The sequence below is a fragment of the Fundulus heteroclitus genome, unplaced genomic scaffold (assembly GCF_011125445.2).
Source record: "Fundulus heteroclitus isolate FHET01 unplaced genomic scaffold, MU-UCD_Fhet_4.1 scaffold_758, whole genome shotgun sequence".
In the NCBI taxonomy this organism is placed as follows: domain Eukaryota; kingdom Metazoa; phylum Chordata; class Actinopteri; order Cyprinodontiformes; family Fundulidae; genus Fundulus; species Fundulus heteroclitus.
This window is the reverse complement of record NW_023397206.1, coordinates 38,889-55,029: the sequence shown is the minus strand read 5'-3', so window position 1 is coordinate 55,029 and position 16,141 is coordinate 38,889. Positions and strand designations below refer to the sequence as shown.

The following is a 16,141-nucleotide window of genomic DNA, read 5'->3' as shown; positions in this document are numbered from 1 at the left end:
TGATAAACTGAGCAACATTTTTATGACATGTTTCGCCTTCCTGTTATCTGCTGAAGTCGTGCTCTCTGATTAAAGTAGCAGCATACACAACAGCTGACTGGTTTTTGTAGAGAATACGGTTTTCTTAAAAAAAAAATCCTCTTACAACTTTATTGCTTCTTCTGATTTTATTCATAAACATAAACACCTCCTAAAAATGGTTAACTCTCTGAGGGTTCTTCTCCAAAGTAAACAGTTTCTATTGCGCTGATGGCATTCACTGATACAAATAAAAATATAATTTATGAGTTTATTGGTCATTTTTGTTTGTAAACACAATAAAAAGAACCTAATTTCAAACAAATCGCACAGATATTTTTTGAACTAACACAACTGAAATTGTCCTTGGGCCTTTTTAAATGCTAATATAGTCAAATATTGTCTTACAATTTAGCCAAATACACAGAGTCATGGAGTATCATAACCTAATTTAGCATGTTTTGGGGTTTTTTTATTCCAAAGTGACCTATAACATAATGAAAACTGAAAATACACAAAATATATTAAAAAATACAACAACAAAAAACTCTAGACCAATGAAATCAGATTCCATCGTAGAGTATTTGCATGACTTCCTATGAGCAATGAGCATTTTCTGTGCTCCTCAGCAATTTGTACATTCACATACTAGACTTCATCTTGTACCGCTCTGGCTTTCACCGTTTGTGTCCGAACCAAAAACGGTTAGAGCCAATCACGTTGCAGTATTGTAGTTTATGGCGGGAGGACACACGCGTAGTTGCTGCTGTTGTGAATCCACAATTCAGCTTTAAAAGAAGAACAGCAAGAAGTGCCTGACTAGCTCAGCATGTTGTGGTTTCTCATGACGTCTGCTTCTTATGTTTTAATTCGATACCGTGATTGGCTAAAAGCAAACTTTGGTAGGCGGGCACTAGGTGTCGCTTCACCCAATCAGCTCAGAGAGTTCTGCTGAATCTCCCTCTTTTCCCCAAACGGATTCAATGGGAGCAGAACATTTTCAATCTGGCTGGCCAGGTTACATAGACATCTGATTCTTTTAAATCAGGACTGGAAACATTACTGTGTATCACAGCTTTCCCATAAAGGCCAAAGATTGCTTTACTGTTTTATTAGCCTTTTATTAACTTATATTTGGTAATTTTAAAGTTTGTATCTTCATATGCAGTTATGTTTCATGTTTTTATTCTTTTATGCAATGCTTTTTCTTTTTGATGTATCTGGTGCTTATAACAAACAGTTCTTTGAATGATGATGAATGGTGAAAACCAAATAAACTTTTCTGTCCTTTTATTTTGTGTTCCGTTTTTTTCACAACTTACTCGTAACATAATGTATAATATAAATTACATGCATTTTGCAATTCCACTAACACCTGAGCAATTATATGAAATGAACTAATGAATTACAGTTATAACTGAGCTGTCATACTGTACATCTGTAAATGCTCACTCAGAATTTTAGAAAGTTTTTAGGTTTTTCAGAGTAGTTGAAGAATACTTGATTAGAGTTGAATTCTGCCCTACTTGGTTTTACAGATCCAACCAAGTACGGGAGAATTTAATCTTTATACTGTTAATTTTAATCTAATGAAAATGTTATTAAATGCATATGCAAAAAGAGTGGTGTACAGAAGATTGACATGTGATCTTAAGTTAATTTTTTTTCCTTCAAGACTGGCTTTAAGAGACCAATCCACCAGACTCTGACTGCACCAAGTGCAATGTAAAAATATAAAATGCTTAAGTGAGACAAATAAAGAAGCTGTTATATGGGTGAATGCGTTTTGATGGATGCACGTATCAGCAAGTCGAAACGTTGTGAAATGCTGTTTCAGGTACTCAGAACTCCATCTTTGTAAGAAAGCTAGGAGTTGATCTTTTATAGAGAATGGGGTGAAAAATCAGTTTCCCCCTGAACAAAATCACTGCTAACATTGAATAATGTGCGTTGAAATGGGCAGCAGCACTTTGCTCTTTTGGGGAGGGTGACACATCGGTCTTGCCCATCTTGACTTTGTTCGTTTATGTTAAAGGGTGAGATTGTTGCAGGAATACTCAGAGGGTACTGATTGTGTTATCAGGGAGAATCTCTCTTAGATGCTTTTCAGTAAAAACTCACTTGAAATGTCCTCCTCAAAAACCAACAGTGTGACAGTATATATATATATATATATTATATTATATATGCGCTTTAAAACTGCTGGTTAAATCTACAGAACGACACAGGGATGATAAATTTAAGTCAATCCAATGCAACCTTTTTGAAATTACGTCAGCATTTGTTCATGTCAGATGGATTCGTACAGGCAACAATGAGACATGGGAGGGCCGACGATATTGCAAAGTTCAACAAAACTCCTGGCAGTAAACACGGAATTGAATTGCCTGAAAATAAAATAATAAAAGCATTATGTCAGCTTGTTTCGCGTTACACGTAAAGCAGTCTGCCGCAGACGTTGGAGGACACGCCTGGTTGCACTGCGCCGCCAAAGTTTCACAAGCCTTTAACTCCAATTGTCAGCTATCTGCTTTGTTTTGCATGGTGGTTCTGCAGCTTGTGCAGGATGCCGAGCAGGCTGGCTGGTGAGAAGAGTCCACTCCGCTCTTAGGACCGGGTTGCACCTAGGTGACAGACATGTCACAGTGATAGGTTTGCACGTTTCAGAGTGCTTGCACCCTACTCCAGCATGCACGCGATCACAAACAGATCCAGGCCGCGAAAAAACAAATGAAAACTTGTATGCTGTTACAAGAGAGGTTGAGGGCTGCTGACAGGATTGCTCAGAAACACCGTAAAGCATTCCTCCTCCTCAACATTTGCTTTGATATACAACATCAGTGCATAACAAATGGCAATCTGAAGCATCTGAGAGCATCCATAATGGCTTTTGCCATTAACTTTAAAAGATGAATTAATAATTCGGGGGCGCTCAGAGAATCCTCAAAGGGACAGAAACACAGACGATACGTTCTTTTTAGCGGGGAGTGACACATTTGTAATCTCGCTTTTTTTTTTTTGACTGAATTTAATCTCAAATACACGCAGCGCCCAATCAAAGGGGTTTCTCAAACATTTCATCTGTGAATCAAACAAAATGAGATTGCCCAGCTTGACAGTAAAGACAGCCTCGGATAGAAAGGGAATAACATTAAAAGACAATCCGACAATTACGAGATGCAGCGCTGATTTATTTATCATTACAGACAGCTTTAGGGAAGCCGGGAGCTGCCAGGAGAAAGCACCGCAGAAATCTCTGGTGTTTAGGTGGTGATCGTGAGGTGAGATGACTGCTAATACAGTCATCAGGATCCGACAAGAGAACAAATTCAGGTAGAACTGAAATATCTCAATTTGAATCCAAACGCATCCCTAAACCCAAATGTTTATACCTGTTAAACTTGTTTTTTTTGCGTTGTAACATTTAGAAACTTTAATGCATTTTATGGGTGGTTTACCTCATAGACCAGGGGTCGGCAACTTTACGATCCAAAGAGCCATTTTTGCCCTCAGTCCAGCTAAATAAAATGTATTTGTTTTATTTAGTAATTGCTACATGACCTTTTGAGAAAAGACAACTTATCATTTTTTGATATCTTCTATAGCAGTTTGCGGTGATTCTTAAAGAAAGCACTTTCCCCCCCCTTATTTTTTGGGTTTGGAAATAAAAATTGCAAGAGGAGATTGGAGACATTTCTTTCAATGTGATGTTGATATTTGTGGGTGGGGGGGGGGGGAAATATACTATATATTAAGTATTATACTAATACTTTCTTACATAATGACAAGAAAAATAGATCCACAAAATATATTACTGGTACAATCAGGCATTCTGATGTGAAAATTAGATGCAATTACTCCATGGAAAAACCGAAAAACTGCTAAAACCTGCATTTGTTGCTATGTACAGTCATATATGTCAAGCCATCAGTTATAAAGGTCCAAAGAGCCACTTGCGGCTCTGGAGCAGCAGGTTGCCGATCCGTGTTGGCGACCAATATAGTACTGAATTGGTAGTTAAGGGAGATTTAGTTTTCTTTTTTTTCTTTTTTATAAAGCTGAAAGGTGTGGCCTTGATATGTATTAAGCCATCTTAATACATAGAAAACACATTGATGAAATTACAATTTCAATTGTTTTAAGGCATGTCTCTATTACCTTATTAATTTAGAGCCACAAATTTCTGCGTACTCTTCTGAACAACATAGCTCAAACCCCGTCTGATTGGATGGAAAGCATCTGTCGACCAGTCTCACATTTTTGCAAACTTTAATGGGTTTTCCCTCACAGTTGTCCTGTTTTTAGCTCAATCTATTGAATTTTTGGTTTATGAGACTAAAACATTTTGTAAAACAATTTTGTAGAGTCCCCTACATCAGCAGCCCTCAAACTGAGGTCCCTGGACCTCCGGGGGTCCGCAAACCACGGGTTGGGGGTCCATGAAACACATGTTGTCGGGCCTGAGGAGGCACTGCCGAGGATGCATCGGGTTTCAGGTAACTAACACGATGGAAAAAATTTAACCTCCGTCCACTTCATCAAGTAAGGTAAAAGCCTAATCAGCTACAATTTGTTAGAGTTTGGCTTTATCGAGAAAGAATATCTAATAAAACCTCCACCAAATCTCTAATAATTAAAGTATATATATACAGTATATATATATAAATAATATAAAGATATAGTATCTATATAATAAATATATAATATATATTTAATATATATATTATATATATATATATATATACTATAGATATATATATCTATCTATATATATATAAAATACTATCAGTATAAAGGAATCTAAAGGGGTTCTTGGAAAAAAATGCACCGCTGCTAAGGGGTTCCTGGTGATGAAAAGTTTGAGATTCCCTGCCCTCATGGCTCTTTGAAAAGTGGAAACAGGAACCTCCCTTATGGGTTTCTTTCATAATGGGTTTATTCTTCTTCTATAAAGGGCGAGGTTAGTTGAGTGCCTGACTTATAGCTGTCCTCTCTGATTCTCCCACATGAGCTGCGACTCTCCACGGCTCCTCCAGAGTTACGATGGGCCACACAGTGCATAATCACAATTTTATGATGATCTGTCGCAATTAAAACACCCATTAAAATACATTGAAGCTTCTAGTTGTGACGTGACAAAATGTGAGACAGTTCATTGGGTATTGAATATCTTTGGAAAGCAATGCATCTCAGTTCGCTCACTGAGTTAAGAACCCAAAGCATCACTTATCCAGATTTAGAAGCAATCCACCTTCTGGCTTATGGCCTTAAAACCCTTTACCGTCTCTGTAGGTGCTGCTGGAAAGCTGCTGTACAGCGTTTGGAAGACCTGACAGCTAAGTGTTGAGAAGTGGTCTCCTAGGAGCCCCACAGACACACGGACAGGGTAAGTGTTGAGCCCTGGAAGAGGAAGCAGCCCCACTCTGGACTGGATGTTCTACCCTGTCTCTCTGCTCATCAGGGGGGAATAGGCCCCTCCATCTGCTTGGCAGCTGTGGCACTGAGAAATTGCCCATAATCACACAGATAGCAGACTTTTGTCATCCCGACTGCAATTGGGAAACAGAAAGAAGGTAGATTCATGTTGGGTAAACTACCATCAGATAATGGTTGTTCGAACAATATCCGGCTCTGGGGCGAGAATCTATCACAACATATTGATCCTGAAGCGGGAGAATTGGGTACGGCATACGGAGCGCTTTTGTTTCTGAAAAGTGTTAGCTTCACAGACTGTACTGACAGCATTAATATATTAGACGGTGACTGTCGAGAGCCGCCTGCTGAGGCTCACACTGTAAGTGCTCTTTTGCTTCTGCTGCTCTGCCTCTTGACTTTTTTCGTATCTTAAAAAACTAAAACGCCGTCTTTTACCAGGCTCACGTAATCAGAAAACTTAAAGAGAAAACGTGGTCTTTAAGTGGGGGATTTCTCAACAATTAAACCTCCCTAGCTAAGCTCACCAGCTCTCGTGTTGTCTCATCTTTCCTCTTTTTTTTTTTTTGGGTCCTGATGAGGACTGATTGCCGCTGAGCAACGCTGAAAGCATGGAGAATGGCCTTATTAAACAGCGTGAAGGAAACATGAGATGCCCTGTGTGCGTCGACTGGTGACATGGAGCAACACTAACGAGATAGATGTTCATTAAGCATCGCCGGGGCACCAGGCCAATAAATCCAATCGGATAGGACAATGCCTGATTGAGCTATTAACAAGGCTGCGGGCTCGGGCTCTTTGCTCCCTGCTTGTTGTGACAGAGCCTGTATTGTCAGCTTGTTAGTGCCGCAGCTCAATTACATTTGAAGATGATGTATGGTGACTAAATATTTTAACATTTCGCACCGTGGCATTCACTCAGGGGCGTTTGTGTGTTCCACGCACAACAGGCACTGAGAGAACATGCATAAAATGAGCCTCTTAGGAAGCTTCATCCATTCAACCTGCAGGCGTTCTCTAATAATTGCTCTGAAAGGTGTAAATGTTACTCAACATAACTTCGAGAGAAAGTTTCAACAACAACAAAAAAAAAAATGTGTGTGTGTTCGGCCTCTGTTGGCGTTTGCGCTCTGCACCCGTTTCTGTAGTTGATGATTGAGGAGACAGATGTCCCAACAAAACAACAAAAAGCTTGGATGCAATATTGCCAAAAGTATTTGCTCAACCCTTTAAATCATTGAATTCAGGAGTTCCTTTCACTTCCATGGCCACAGCTGTATAAACCAAACATCTGGGCATGCAAACTGCTTCTAAAAAACATCTGGGAAAGAATCTCAGCGGATTCTAGACTGGTACTATAACAGGAAGCCACATGTCCAGTCCAGGCCAGTCACAAAGTTTCATCACTGCTAAATATTTTTGCTGTCAACTGTTAAACAGAAGTAATAATTTTTGGACCAATAGAGGAGAGATCAAAAGTTAGCACACAGCTTCAGTCGCTTCAGCTAAAAACCACTGATCAGGCCCGAAACCTGGGAGTAGTAATGGACTCAGACCTGAACCTTCAAAAGCATCTAAAGACAGTGACAAGGTCGGCTTTCTATCACCTGAGGAACATTTCCAGGATTAAAGGACTGATGTCTCAGCAGGATCTGGAAAAACTAATCCATGCGTTTATATTTAGTAGAATTCGATTACTGCAATGGTGTTTTCACAGGTCTGTCTAAAAAGTGGATCCAGACAGCTGCAGCTGATCCAGAACTGCTGCTGCCCGCAGTCCTCACTAAGACTAAGAAAGTAGAGCACATCACCCCAGTTCTAAAGTCCTTACACTGGCTCCCTGTATCTCAGAGAATAGACTTTAAAATCCTTCTTTTAGTCTATAAATCCCTGAATAGCTTAGCACCTAAATACATCACAGACTTGTTATCAGCGTATAAACCATCCAGACCACTCAGGTCTTCTGGCTCCAGCCTGCTCTACATACCTAGAACCAGAACCTAAACACAGAGAAGCAGCATTTAGTTCCTATGCTCCACTTATCTGGAACAAACTTCCAGAAAACTGTAAAAGTGCGGAAAGCCTGAGTTCCTTTAAATCAAGGATTAAAAACACATTTGTTTAAAATTGCCTTTGAATGTTCAAGTTAAACTGTTTTACTGTTTTTAAATGTTCTTTTTTTTGTTTCTACATTATATCCCTACATGCTTTTATTCCTATATTTTAATCATGTAAAGCACTTTGCATTGTCTCTGTACTGAATTGTGCTATATAAATAAATTTGCCTTGCCTTGCCTTACTGCCATTATAACAAAGTGGAAGAAGCAAATAAGAACAATAAGAACTGGAACACCTTGCACAACTATAGAGTGTCTGTCAGTGCACGCCGAAGCGAAAGTGTTCGCTCTCTGCAGGGTCAGTAGCTGCAGACCTCCATGTTTCATGTGGCTTTCAGATTAGTGCTGTGAGGAAAGAGCCTCATGGAAAGGTTTTCCATGGCTGCATGCTGCTGCATCCAAGCCTCACATCTCCAAGGACAATGCAGAGTGATGAACGCAGTGGTGTAGAGCATGCCACCATTCAACTCAAGAGCAGTGGAGACATGTTCTCTGGATTGACGAGCCCTGGCTCCCTGTCTGACAACCTAACGGATGAGTCTAGGTTTGACAGTTTTCAAGAGAGCATCCCTTGCCTGACTGACCTGAGACACGTATAGAGTTTGCTGCAGAAGGGTTATGGGTGTGTTTTTCAGGAGTTGGACTCTGCTCCTTAGATCCAGTGAAAGGAGCTCCTAATGCTCCAGGACACCAGGACATGTTGGAGAATTTTATGTTTTTAACTCAGTGGAAATGGAGTCCCCATCCAGACCAGATAGAATGAGAAACTGCTGAGACTCGGCCTTCTTGTCCAACATCACCTGCTGACAATCCAGGTGTGCTTGGTGAAGACTGGTCCAGCATTCCCATAAACACAGTCCTGAAGCTTCAGGTGTGACGAGGAACCTCCTCCAGTAGGGGCCAATGTTTTCCCATTCATTAAGAATGGGATGTCACTCAAATTCATGCATGAATCATGGGTAAATACTTTTGGAAATATACTGTCCTCATCTGTAATGATACAGAATAGGACAGATTAGGACACATCAGCCACACTAATAACTTAAAACCAACATAAAATCATCAAAAAGATAATCTGTGTGTGAACACCTGGAAGAGTAGCTACCACCGTAACAGCAGCTAACTAGGATTTGAATAAAGTCATTAACTCCATGCTACTGGCTGCTCTTCTTTTTGCAGACAACTTTTTAACTTGTGTTACTTTAAAATGAACTTAATCAGACTAAACTGCGTTATAGTCAGGGTAGAACTGGATTATGTGTAACTGGATGTGAGTCTGACTATATGAATGTAGACTAATCAGTTGAAAATTATTAAAACCCAGTGGTTATTTGTTCATCTGAATTGAATTAAAGAAAAATAACTAAAAGGTAAAAATAAAATAAAAAGAATATGAGTTAACGAACAGGGACCCACTATTGAACTAGAGCTCAGCATAAATCTGCAGTAAAATAAGTCAGTAATCTTTTTGTTGCATCCCCAAGAAATTACAAAACCTCAGAGGTAATAAACCAGGTGCTGATCTGTTGCAAGATTCCTTTTTTAAATAAAGCAAAACATTTTTAACACATGCAGGAGGATTGCTTGAGCTTATGTTTGCACTTTGTGTGCATTGCTAATTTTGTAAATACAAGTAAATGTATCATTTCAGAAATGTTCAGAAAGTTTACAATCTAGCAACCAGTTTTAATGTGTTATCTAAATGTTTGTATTCTATTACTTAATCGCTTATTGGAGGGATTTCAACATATAGTATATTTGAGCATATCCGAATATCATGTCTACCTGAAAAAAAGTCAATGCTGCAAATGGTGTTGAACGACTGAAATGTTCATTCTCAATAAATAAAATGAATCTATAGATAAACACAATCTTAGTTTAAACAAATTCATATTTAGGTTTAGGATATTTTCAAATGAAACACTTTCAAATGTAAAAATCACCAATACTCAACAAGTAAAGCTTCCCCCTTCAGTAAGGGTTATTCTGATCAGGAGTTAGTAAACTGTAACTAATTAAGGTTTAAATTAAGTTATTTAAAGGCTTTCAATCATTCAGAAGATAAATTGAAATCTGAGTTGTGTTGTTTCTTCTTTCTTTTTTAAGGCAAAGTAACCTGGCCAGCCAGACTGATAATGTGCAGCACTCTAGTTAGCCGATCATGGTATCAAATTAAAACGTTTGCAGCCGGCGTCATGAGAAACCACAAGGTAAGCTGGCCAAGGGACGTTTTGTTGTTATTCTTTCAAAGATGAAATCATGGATTCTGACAGAACAGAGGTGATAGCAGCGTCTACGCGGGCGTCCTCCAGCGCTGCCATGTTTATGTTGGTTCGCCTGTGGGCTCAGCCGGTCTTGCTTTCATCACAGCTGATATGTCCCGCCTTAAACCATAATACTGCAACGTGATTGGCCCAAACGGTTGAAGCCAAAGCGGTACATGTTGGATTCTTGTGTGTTTGTGAATTGAGAATTCACCTTGCAGGGCAAAGGTTAACTGCAAGATTGGAAACAAGTTAACACTTAATGAGCTGCAGAAGGACATGTAATGGTGGAGTTTATGGTAACATTACATTAACAACATCAGAGGCTGTTCCTGCTTAAAATATGTTCTCATAATTTTCAAAAGAAAACGGAAAAAATGATTTTATGTAAAGAAAATTCAAAACATCATCTGGTAAAAGAAGAGCTATTTTGAGTTTTCTTGTTCAAAGATATTTGATGCTTTGCTTTTGTGCTCACAAGATACAGTTAAGACCAACGTTATTCATACTCCTGTCAGATTAAGATTTAAAGTATGAATTTAACAACCATGTTTCTTCTGACTGGAAGTGTTAGTAAGGTTTTGGAGCTGCCCAGCCAGAGAGTCCAGACTTGAATCTGACAGAGAACTTGTGGAGGGAGTAAAAGATTAGGGTGATGGGAAGGAGGCTTTCCTGCATCAAATACCTGGAGCTCATCATCCCAGTGAAAACATGCAAAAAGCTGGTCAGCAATCATAATCAGTGCCAAGAAATAACGGCAAGAAATTTTTTTTCCCCCTGATCTGAAGGGTATAGATAATGTAAAATGTAAATAATTGATCAATAGGTCCTCATTTTACATCATTTCATTATCTTTTTAGACAAAGTTATCCCATTTCATGTCAGACACAAGGTGTTTGGATTGAATGAAAATAATTTTTAATATAAATATGCCAGGAGTATGAATAATTTAGAGTTTAACTGGATGCTGATGCGATGATCAGGTATCTGAAACCCAATTTGAAACAGTAATTTATAATTGTATCACATTACGAACAGGCATATTTACTAGCAAGCTTTGAGCGAGGCTCGTTTGTCAGATTAAAAGGACTTTATGAAAACAACAAACTTAAACATACATTTCATGAAGCCCACATTTCTGTATTTAAAATGTTTTCTTATTGGTCACATGTAGCATTTGAATCTTAAATGTTGCGTTTTCATTTGTTGTAAGCAAATAATAATCACAATTAACAGAAATAAAGGCTGGAAAACAAAAGTATGTGTGGAATTTATCTGTATAATATACTTAACAGTATTTCAATTTATTTAACATGACTTTATATGAAAGAAACCTGCATAAACTGTGTTATTTTTTTATTTAATTTTTTTCACAAAGTAAGTAAACTTTATTTATATTTTCAAAAATAAATATCAGAAAGTGAATTTATTAGTGTAAAATTACCAAACAGTAACATCAGTAACAGCTTACAAGGAAAGCATCAAAAATACATAAATTTAACTAACTGCTTGTCTAAATAAAAGTGTGTTCAGCTGCTTTTTTTTTTCTCCCTGCGTTATAAAGCTCTAGGAGTGGGAACTCCATCTAAAGCTGGCCACATTTATTGTTTTCTAATCTGAACTGTGACCTGAAAAATAAAACTGATCTAAAACAGAAATATGCATTAATCTAAGTGTTTATCTAGGTATATATACTTATTTATTTATGTTTAATGGCAACAAATCCTATTAACTGGTTAGTAAAACCAAGATGTTCTTTTTATCTGTGCGTTTTGTTTGTTTTTTTTACGCTCCCACTCACCTGCGGGCCCATCGGGTACCCAGGGTGAGACTGTCCCAGCTGACTCTGCTCAGACGGACTGCTGCTGGCGTCAGACTGAACTGATCCGTCACGAACTCCTGAAAGAGAGGCGGGGCACAGAGCGTTGCAGAAAAAAGCCCAAATTAGAGCGTAAACAAAGATTCAACCTGTGATCAGCGCAGACTTCATAAGCAGATAAACACAGAGCACACACGCCGAGCTGTGATATTACAGCGCTGAGTAGAGAGGGCGGCAGGGAGAGGGGGGGGAGGAATTTGTACTTAAGTGCTTTATCAATAACCACTGTAGCACTGAATAAATTACCAACCAGCAGAGAGACCCATTGATGGTGGATGATGCATACTGGCGGGTCCCCGATGGCCTAGATTACCGCAGAGAGATAGAGCTCCACCGCAAACGCTGGGGCCATATTATTCAGCCATTTACATCGCTGAGTATCACTCATCTAAGCCCACTCCCCCCCCCCTCTGCTGTGAGCCCGCAGCTATGAGACACAATTAGACCTGTTTGCTATGAGGGCAGAGTGGAGCTGAGCAGACAGGGACATGATAATAAGCTTGCTGATGGCTGCAGGGAAAATAAAGGCCACAGATGATTGGTTATCATAGCAATCTCTATCTCACGTAATCTCTCAGCAGTGCATCCAGCGCGGGCTGCTCTAAAAGGTCCGAGAGGCTGATTTGACCCTTAAACTTCTACCTGCATGATATCAGCATCTCGTGATACCTCGCCGTAGACACGCGGACTGTCGGAGGGGGTTTCCCCCCCCCGCAGTCCACAGGAATTTGACGCGGAAGCCCCGCATCTGATGACTGTGGGAAAACAAGACACCCCCACGCTGTAACATTTAGGCTGGATGAGTGAATTTCACCTGTTGTGTTTATCCAAACCCATAAAATAATATGAATAGACTAGAATAGAATAGCACAATTGATGTGCAATTCTATTTAATACACTGTGCAATAATCCTGAAAGAAGTGACTTCTGCTGCTATTACACCTGAATATATGTCAATGTATATAAGTCACCGTGAATGTACATAAGACATCCTTTGCCTTATTTCTATTTTTATATTTTTATTTTCTTATCTACTTCTTCTATCTACGAGGACACACTGTATATACCTGATGCACCTTGTCCTACTTGACACCTTCTTCTTCTGATTACTGAGCCGATGTGACATGTGAATTTCTCCAATGTGAGATCAATAAAGCCTATCATATTTCTTATTTCTCCAACATTATGATCCTTTCATTGATTTTAATGAAATCATAATTAAAAAAAATGCTAATTGAGCATAAAATGTGTGTCGTGATTCAAGCCAAAATAAAATCGGTTTGATGTGAAGCTACAGCCTTTTTCAAACAGGCTTCTGGTCTGTTTTTATTAATCCCCCTGCTTTCTTCTCTCCTGGTTCTTTTCACAAACACAATGCAGGTCTTCCCCACCAAGCGCCTGATGGCCCTGGACATGGTCGTGGCTTTTTCAGCTTGCTTAGTCCTCGTCTGTATCCAGGCTCTAAAAACATGTTCGAATTGCAGACACCTTTGAGATGTGGAGCTCCCTTTTTCACCATAATGATTCCAGTGCTAAACTGGCGCTAGTATTTGCTTATTGCTAGTTCTTCATGTTTCCACAACGACTCCAGCACCAATGAACCAACCAAACTAGAAGTGGACCCATTAAAACCGGCAGCAACCAATCAAACCGTTCTGAGCTCCACGTTTGAAGTTAGACTGTGTTTATGATCTGCTTAATTTAAACCCAAACGCATAAAAACACTTTAAACATTAATAAAACATTGGGCTCTCGTCTTCCCCTCGCTTATTTTAAAATCATTCATCGTTACAGGGGTACAAATAAACCTTGCTGAATCTTGCTTGATGTGTAACTTTGGCCTCTCAGCGCTGTTGTTGGAGATATCAGCTGATTGAGACTTATTAAAACAGAATTAATAAATTAAGGTAGAGATATCAGACCATCTGCGATAGACTGGCGACCTGTCCAGGGTGTACCCCGCCTCCATTGACAGCTAGAGATAGGAACCAGCACCCTCTCACAACCCCACTAGTGATAGACGAGTTAGAAAATGGATGGATGGATATCAGAGCATCATATCTTAGTAGCTGCTATTTTTCCAGGTGTTTGAAAAACATAAACAATGTGATTTTTGTCATTTTTGTTCAATTCTGTTTGTGCATTGCCATTTATCAGTAAAACCTACATTAAAACATGGAGGATCCAACATCTACTGGATGAGACATTTATACTGATGCGATGACACGGATCCAAATCGAGTCTTGGATTGTGGAAAAGCACAGTTTTTTTTCCCCACTTTTACAGAATCTGTTAAAAACAGGCTTTAGCACCAGCTCTGGTTCAGCACTGGAACCACTTTGGTGGAGAAAAGCCCTTGAAGACGTCAATAAAAGTCAATATGAGGAGGGCTTTTCACCTTTCACTCTCCAACCACATTTCCACATTACTTACACTAGAGAGGTACTGATCAGGGATTTATGACCAATTTAGGTAGTTTAATCTGCCACTTCTGATTTTAGCAAATTGTGATTTTTTCTTTGAGAACATTAATTAAACAGTGAGGAAAATGATGTGTCTACCCTTCCTGCTGTAAAACCATCTTTTTCATCCTATTTTAGCAAATAACTAAGTTGGCATTAATATTCATGTAAACATCCGTCTTCATGTGTCTTTCCTGCTTCAAGACCCCAAAAAACATTTGACCTTCTCTGACCCTTTGAAGGTCTTCTGTGACGGCAATAATTTGTTTGCACCACTCAGGATTCTGTCAGGATTTCTCTAATAAATGCTTTTAATTATCATATCAACACAAGTTTTCTTTAACCATTTAAATGTGATGACCTCATTGACAACTGTAGATGTCCTCCACCGCCACATTAGATAAAACACAAAGTCCTTTTAACCAACACTGTTTCAATCTATTTATAATAATGTAAAAACAAGGACTAATGATATTTCTTCTTGCAAACAAGCTAGATGGAGATTGTAAATTTGACTATAGCACATAAAAGAGATATATATTATGTATGATGTAAATTAGCAACAGTTGTTCCTTTTTGACAAAGCTTATAGTTAGAGTGGCTCATGTTACCCTGAGTTACCTCTATAGTTATGCTGCTATAGGTTTAGGCTGCTGGAGGACATCAAGGTCTATTTTTCTCACTCTGCTGAATTTTCCTACTGTTCTCCAATTTGAATTGCTTGATTGTCATTTCATCTTTTACCTTTTTGTTCTCTATTTTTCTTCTTCATAGTAGTTACACCTGGTATGGTGTTCTGTTAGCTGTGACATCATCTGGTTCTGGTTCTGCTGGAGGTTTTTCCTCCCTGTTAAAGGGGAGATTTCCTCTCCACTGTCGCTTCATGCATGCTTAGTATGAAGAATTGCTGCAAAGCTAACAACAATACAGACGACTGTCCACTGAGGCTCTACGCTCTTTCAGGAGGAGTGAATGCTGCTTGTCGAGACTTGATGCAATCTGCTGGATTTCCTTAGATAGGAAACGTTTTTGTTATGTGATTGAATTTGACTTTGGAAAGTGCCTTGAGATGACATGAATCATGATCATGAATTGGCGCTATATAAATGAAATTTGATTGAATTTTCCCATCTCAGGTATGTGTTTTTTTTTTCTTATTTAAATTTTAAATGTAGAATGTATGTGTCCATTAACACAGTATTTTAAGCAGAGCTTTAAGCTGTAAAAATCTCAACTAAATATAGTCCCACTCAGATCATAATCAGGACCAGAATCAGTTTGATGTGATTTAGCAGCTAAACTCTCAGGGCATTTTAAACCTATAGTTTCAGTTTACGCTGGTCTGAATCAATTGATGAGTGGCTAACTCGTAACATTTTACAAACTCCAAGCTAACCACTACCTGTCACTACAAACCAGGCGAAAACATTCAACCTGTTGATTGGTCAGATATGTTCGGGTTGAAGAACCAGGTGTGAAAACATTGTTCAGAGCTAGTCCAAAATATGGAAAATTTGTATCAGATCATATTTTCTGGGAACTCTTTCATGCAAAATTATTGGAGAAGTATACTGAATAATTTTGAGAAGATGTCTAGAAAGTTGCATTTGACTTTATGCTTTATGAAAAAGCTGCAAAGCCTTTGTTTACGTGTTTCCCCCCCCCCCCCTTTTACTCCACCAAATCCCGTAATGCAATGCCAGGGTTAGGCTCAAGGTTGCAGCTTTGCTCTGGTAGTGGTGTTGGGTCAAGATAGGATACACATTCACACTATTGAAGAACCACTCTAAAGTTTATTTGGAACCGTACCGAGACCAGCTCCTCCAAACGGTTCTGGTACGATTGTTTTGGTCCGCATCCTAAAGCAACTACAACAAAAACAACCCATAGTTGTCCTTCTCCCGTTGCTGCACAGTTTTCCCTCACTAACCGAAAAGAGACATTTTTGACAAAACTGTCTCGAAGTAT

General features: G+C 39.0%; 1 protein-coding gene across 1 annotated transcript in view; it reads right to left on the bottom strand.

Moving 5' to 3' along the window:
• Nucleotides 1-4,393: 4,393 nt before the first annotated feature.
• The window catches only part of LOC118561929 (POU domain, class 6, transcription factor 2-like), a 37,696-nt gene continuing 25,948 nt past the window's right edge, over nucleotides 4,394-16,141 (bottom strand). Inside the window, exons 3-4 of the mRNA XM_036134165.1 lie at nucleotides 11,634-11,731; nucleotides 4,394-4,489 (exon numbers count right to left, since the gene is read on the bottom strand). Coding sequence (XP_035990058.1) covers nucleotides 4,394-4,489; nucleotides 11,634-11,731 — 194 coding nt within the window. The remainder of the gene's footprint in view (nucleotides 4,490-11,633; nucleotides 11,732-16,141) is intronic.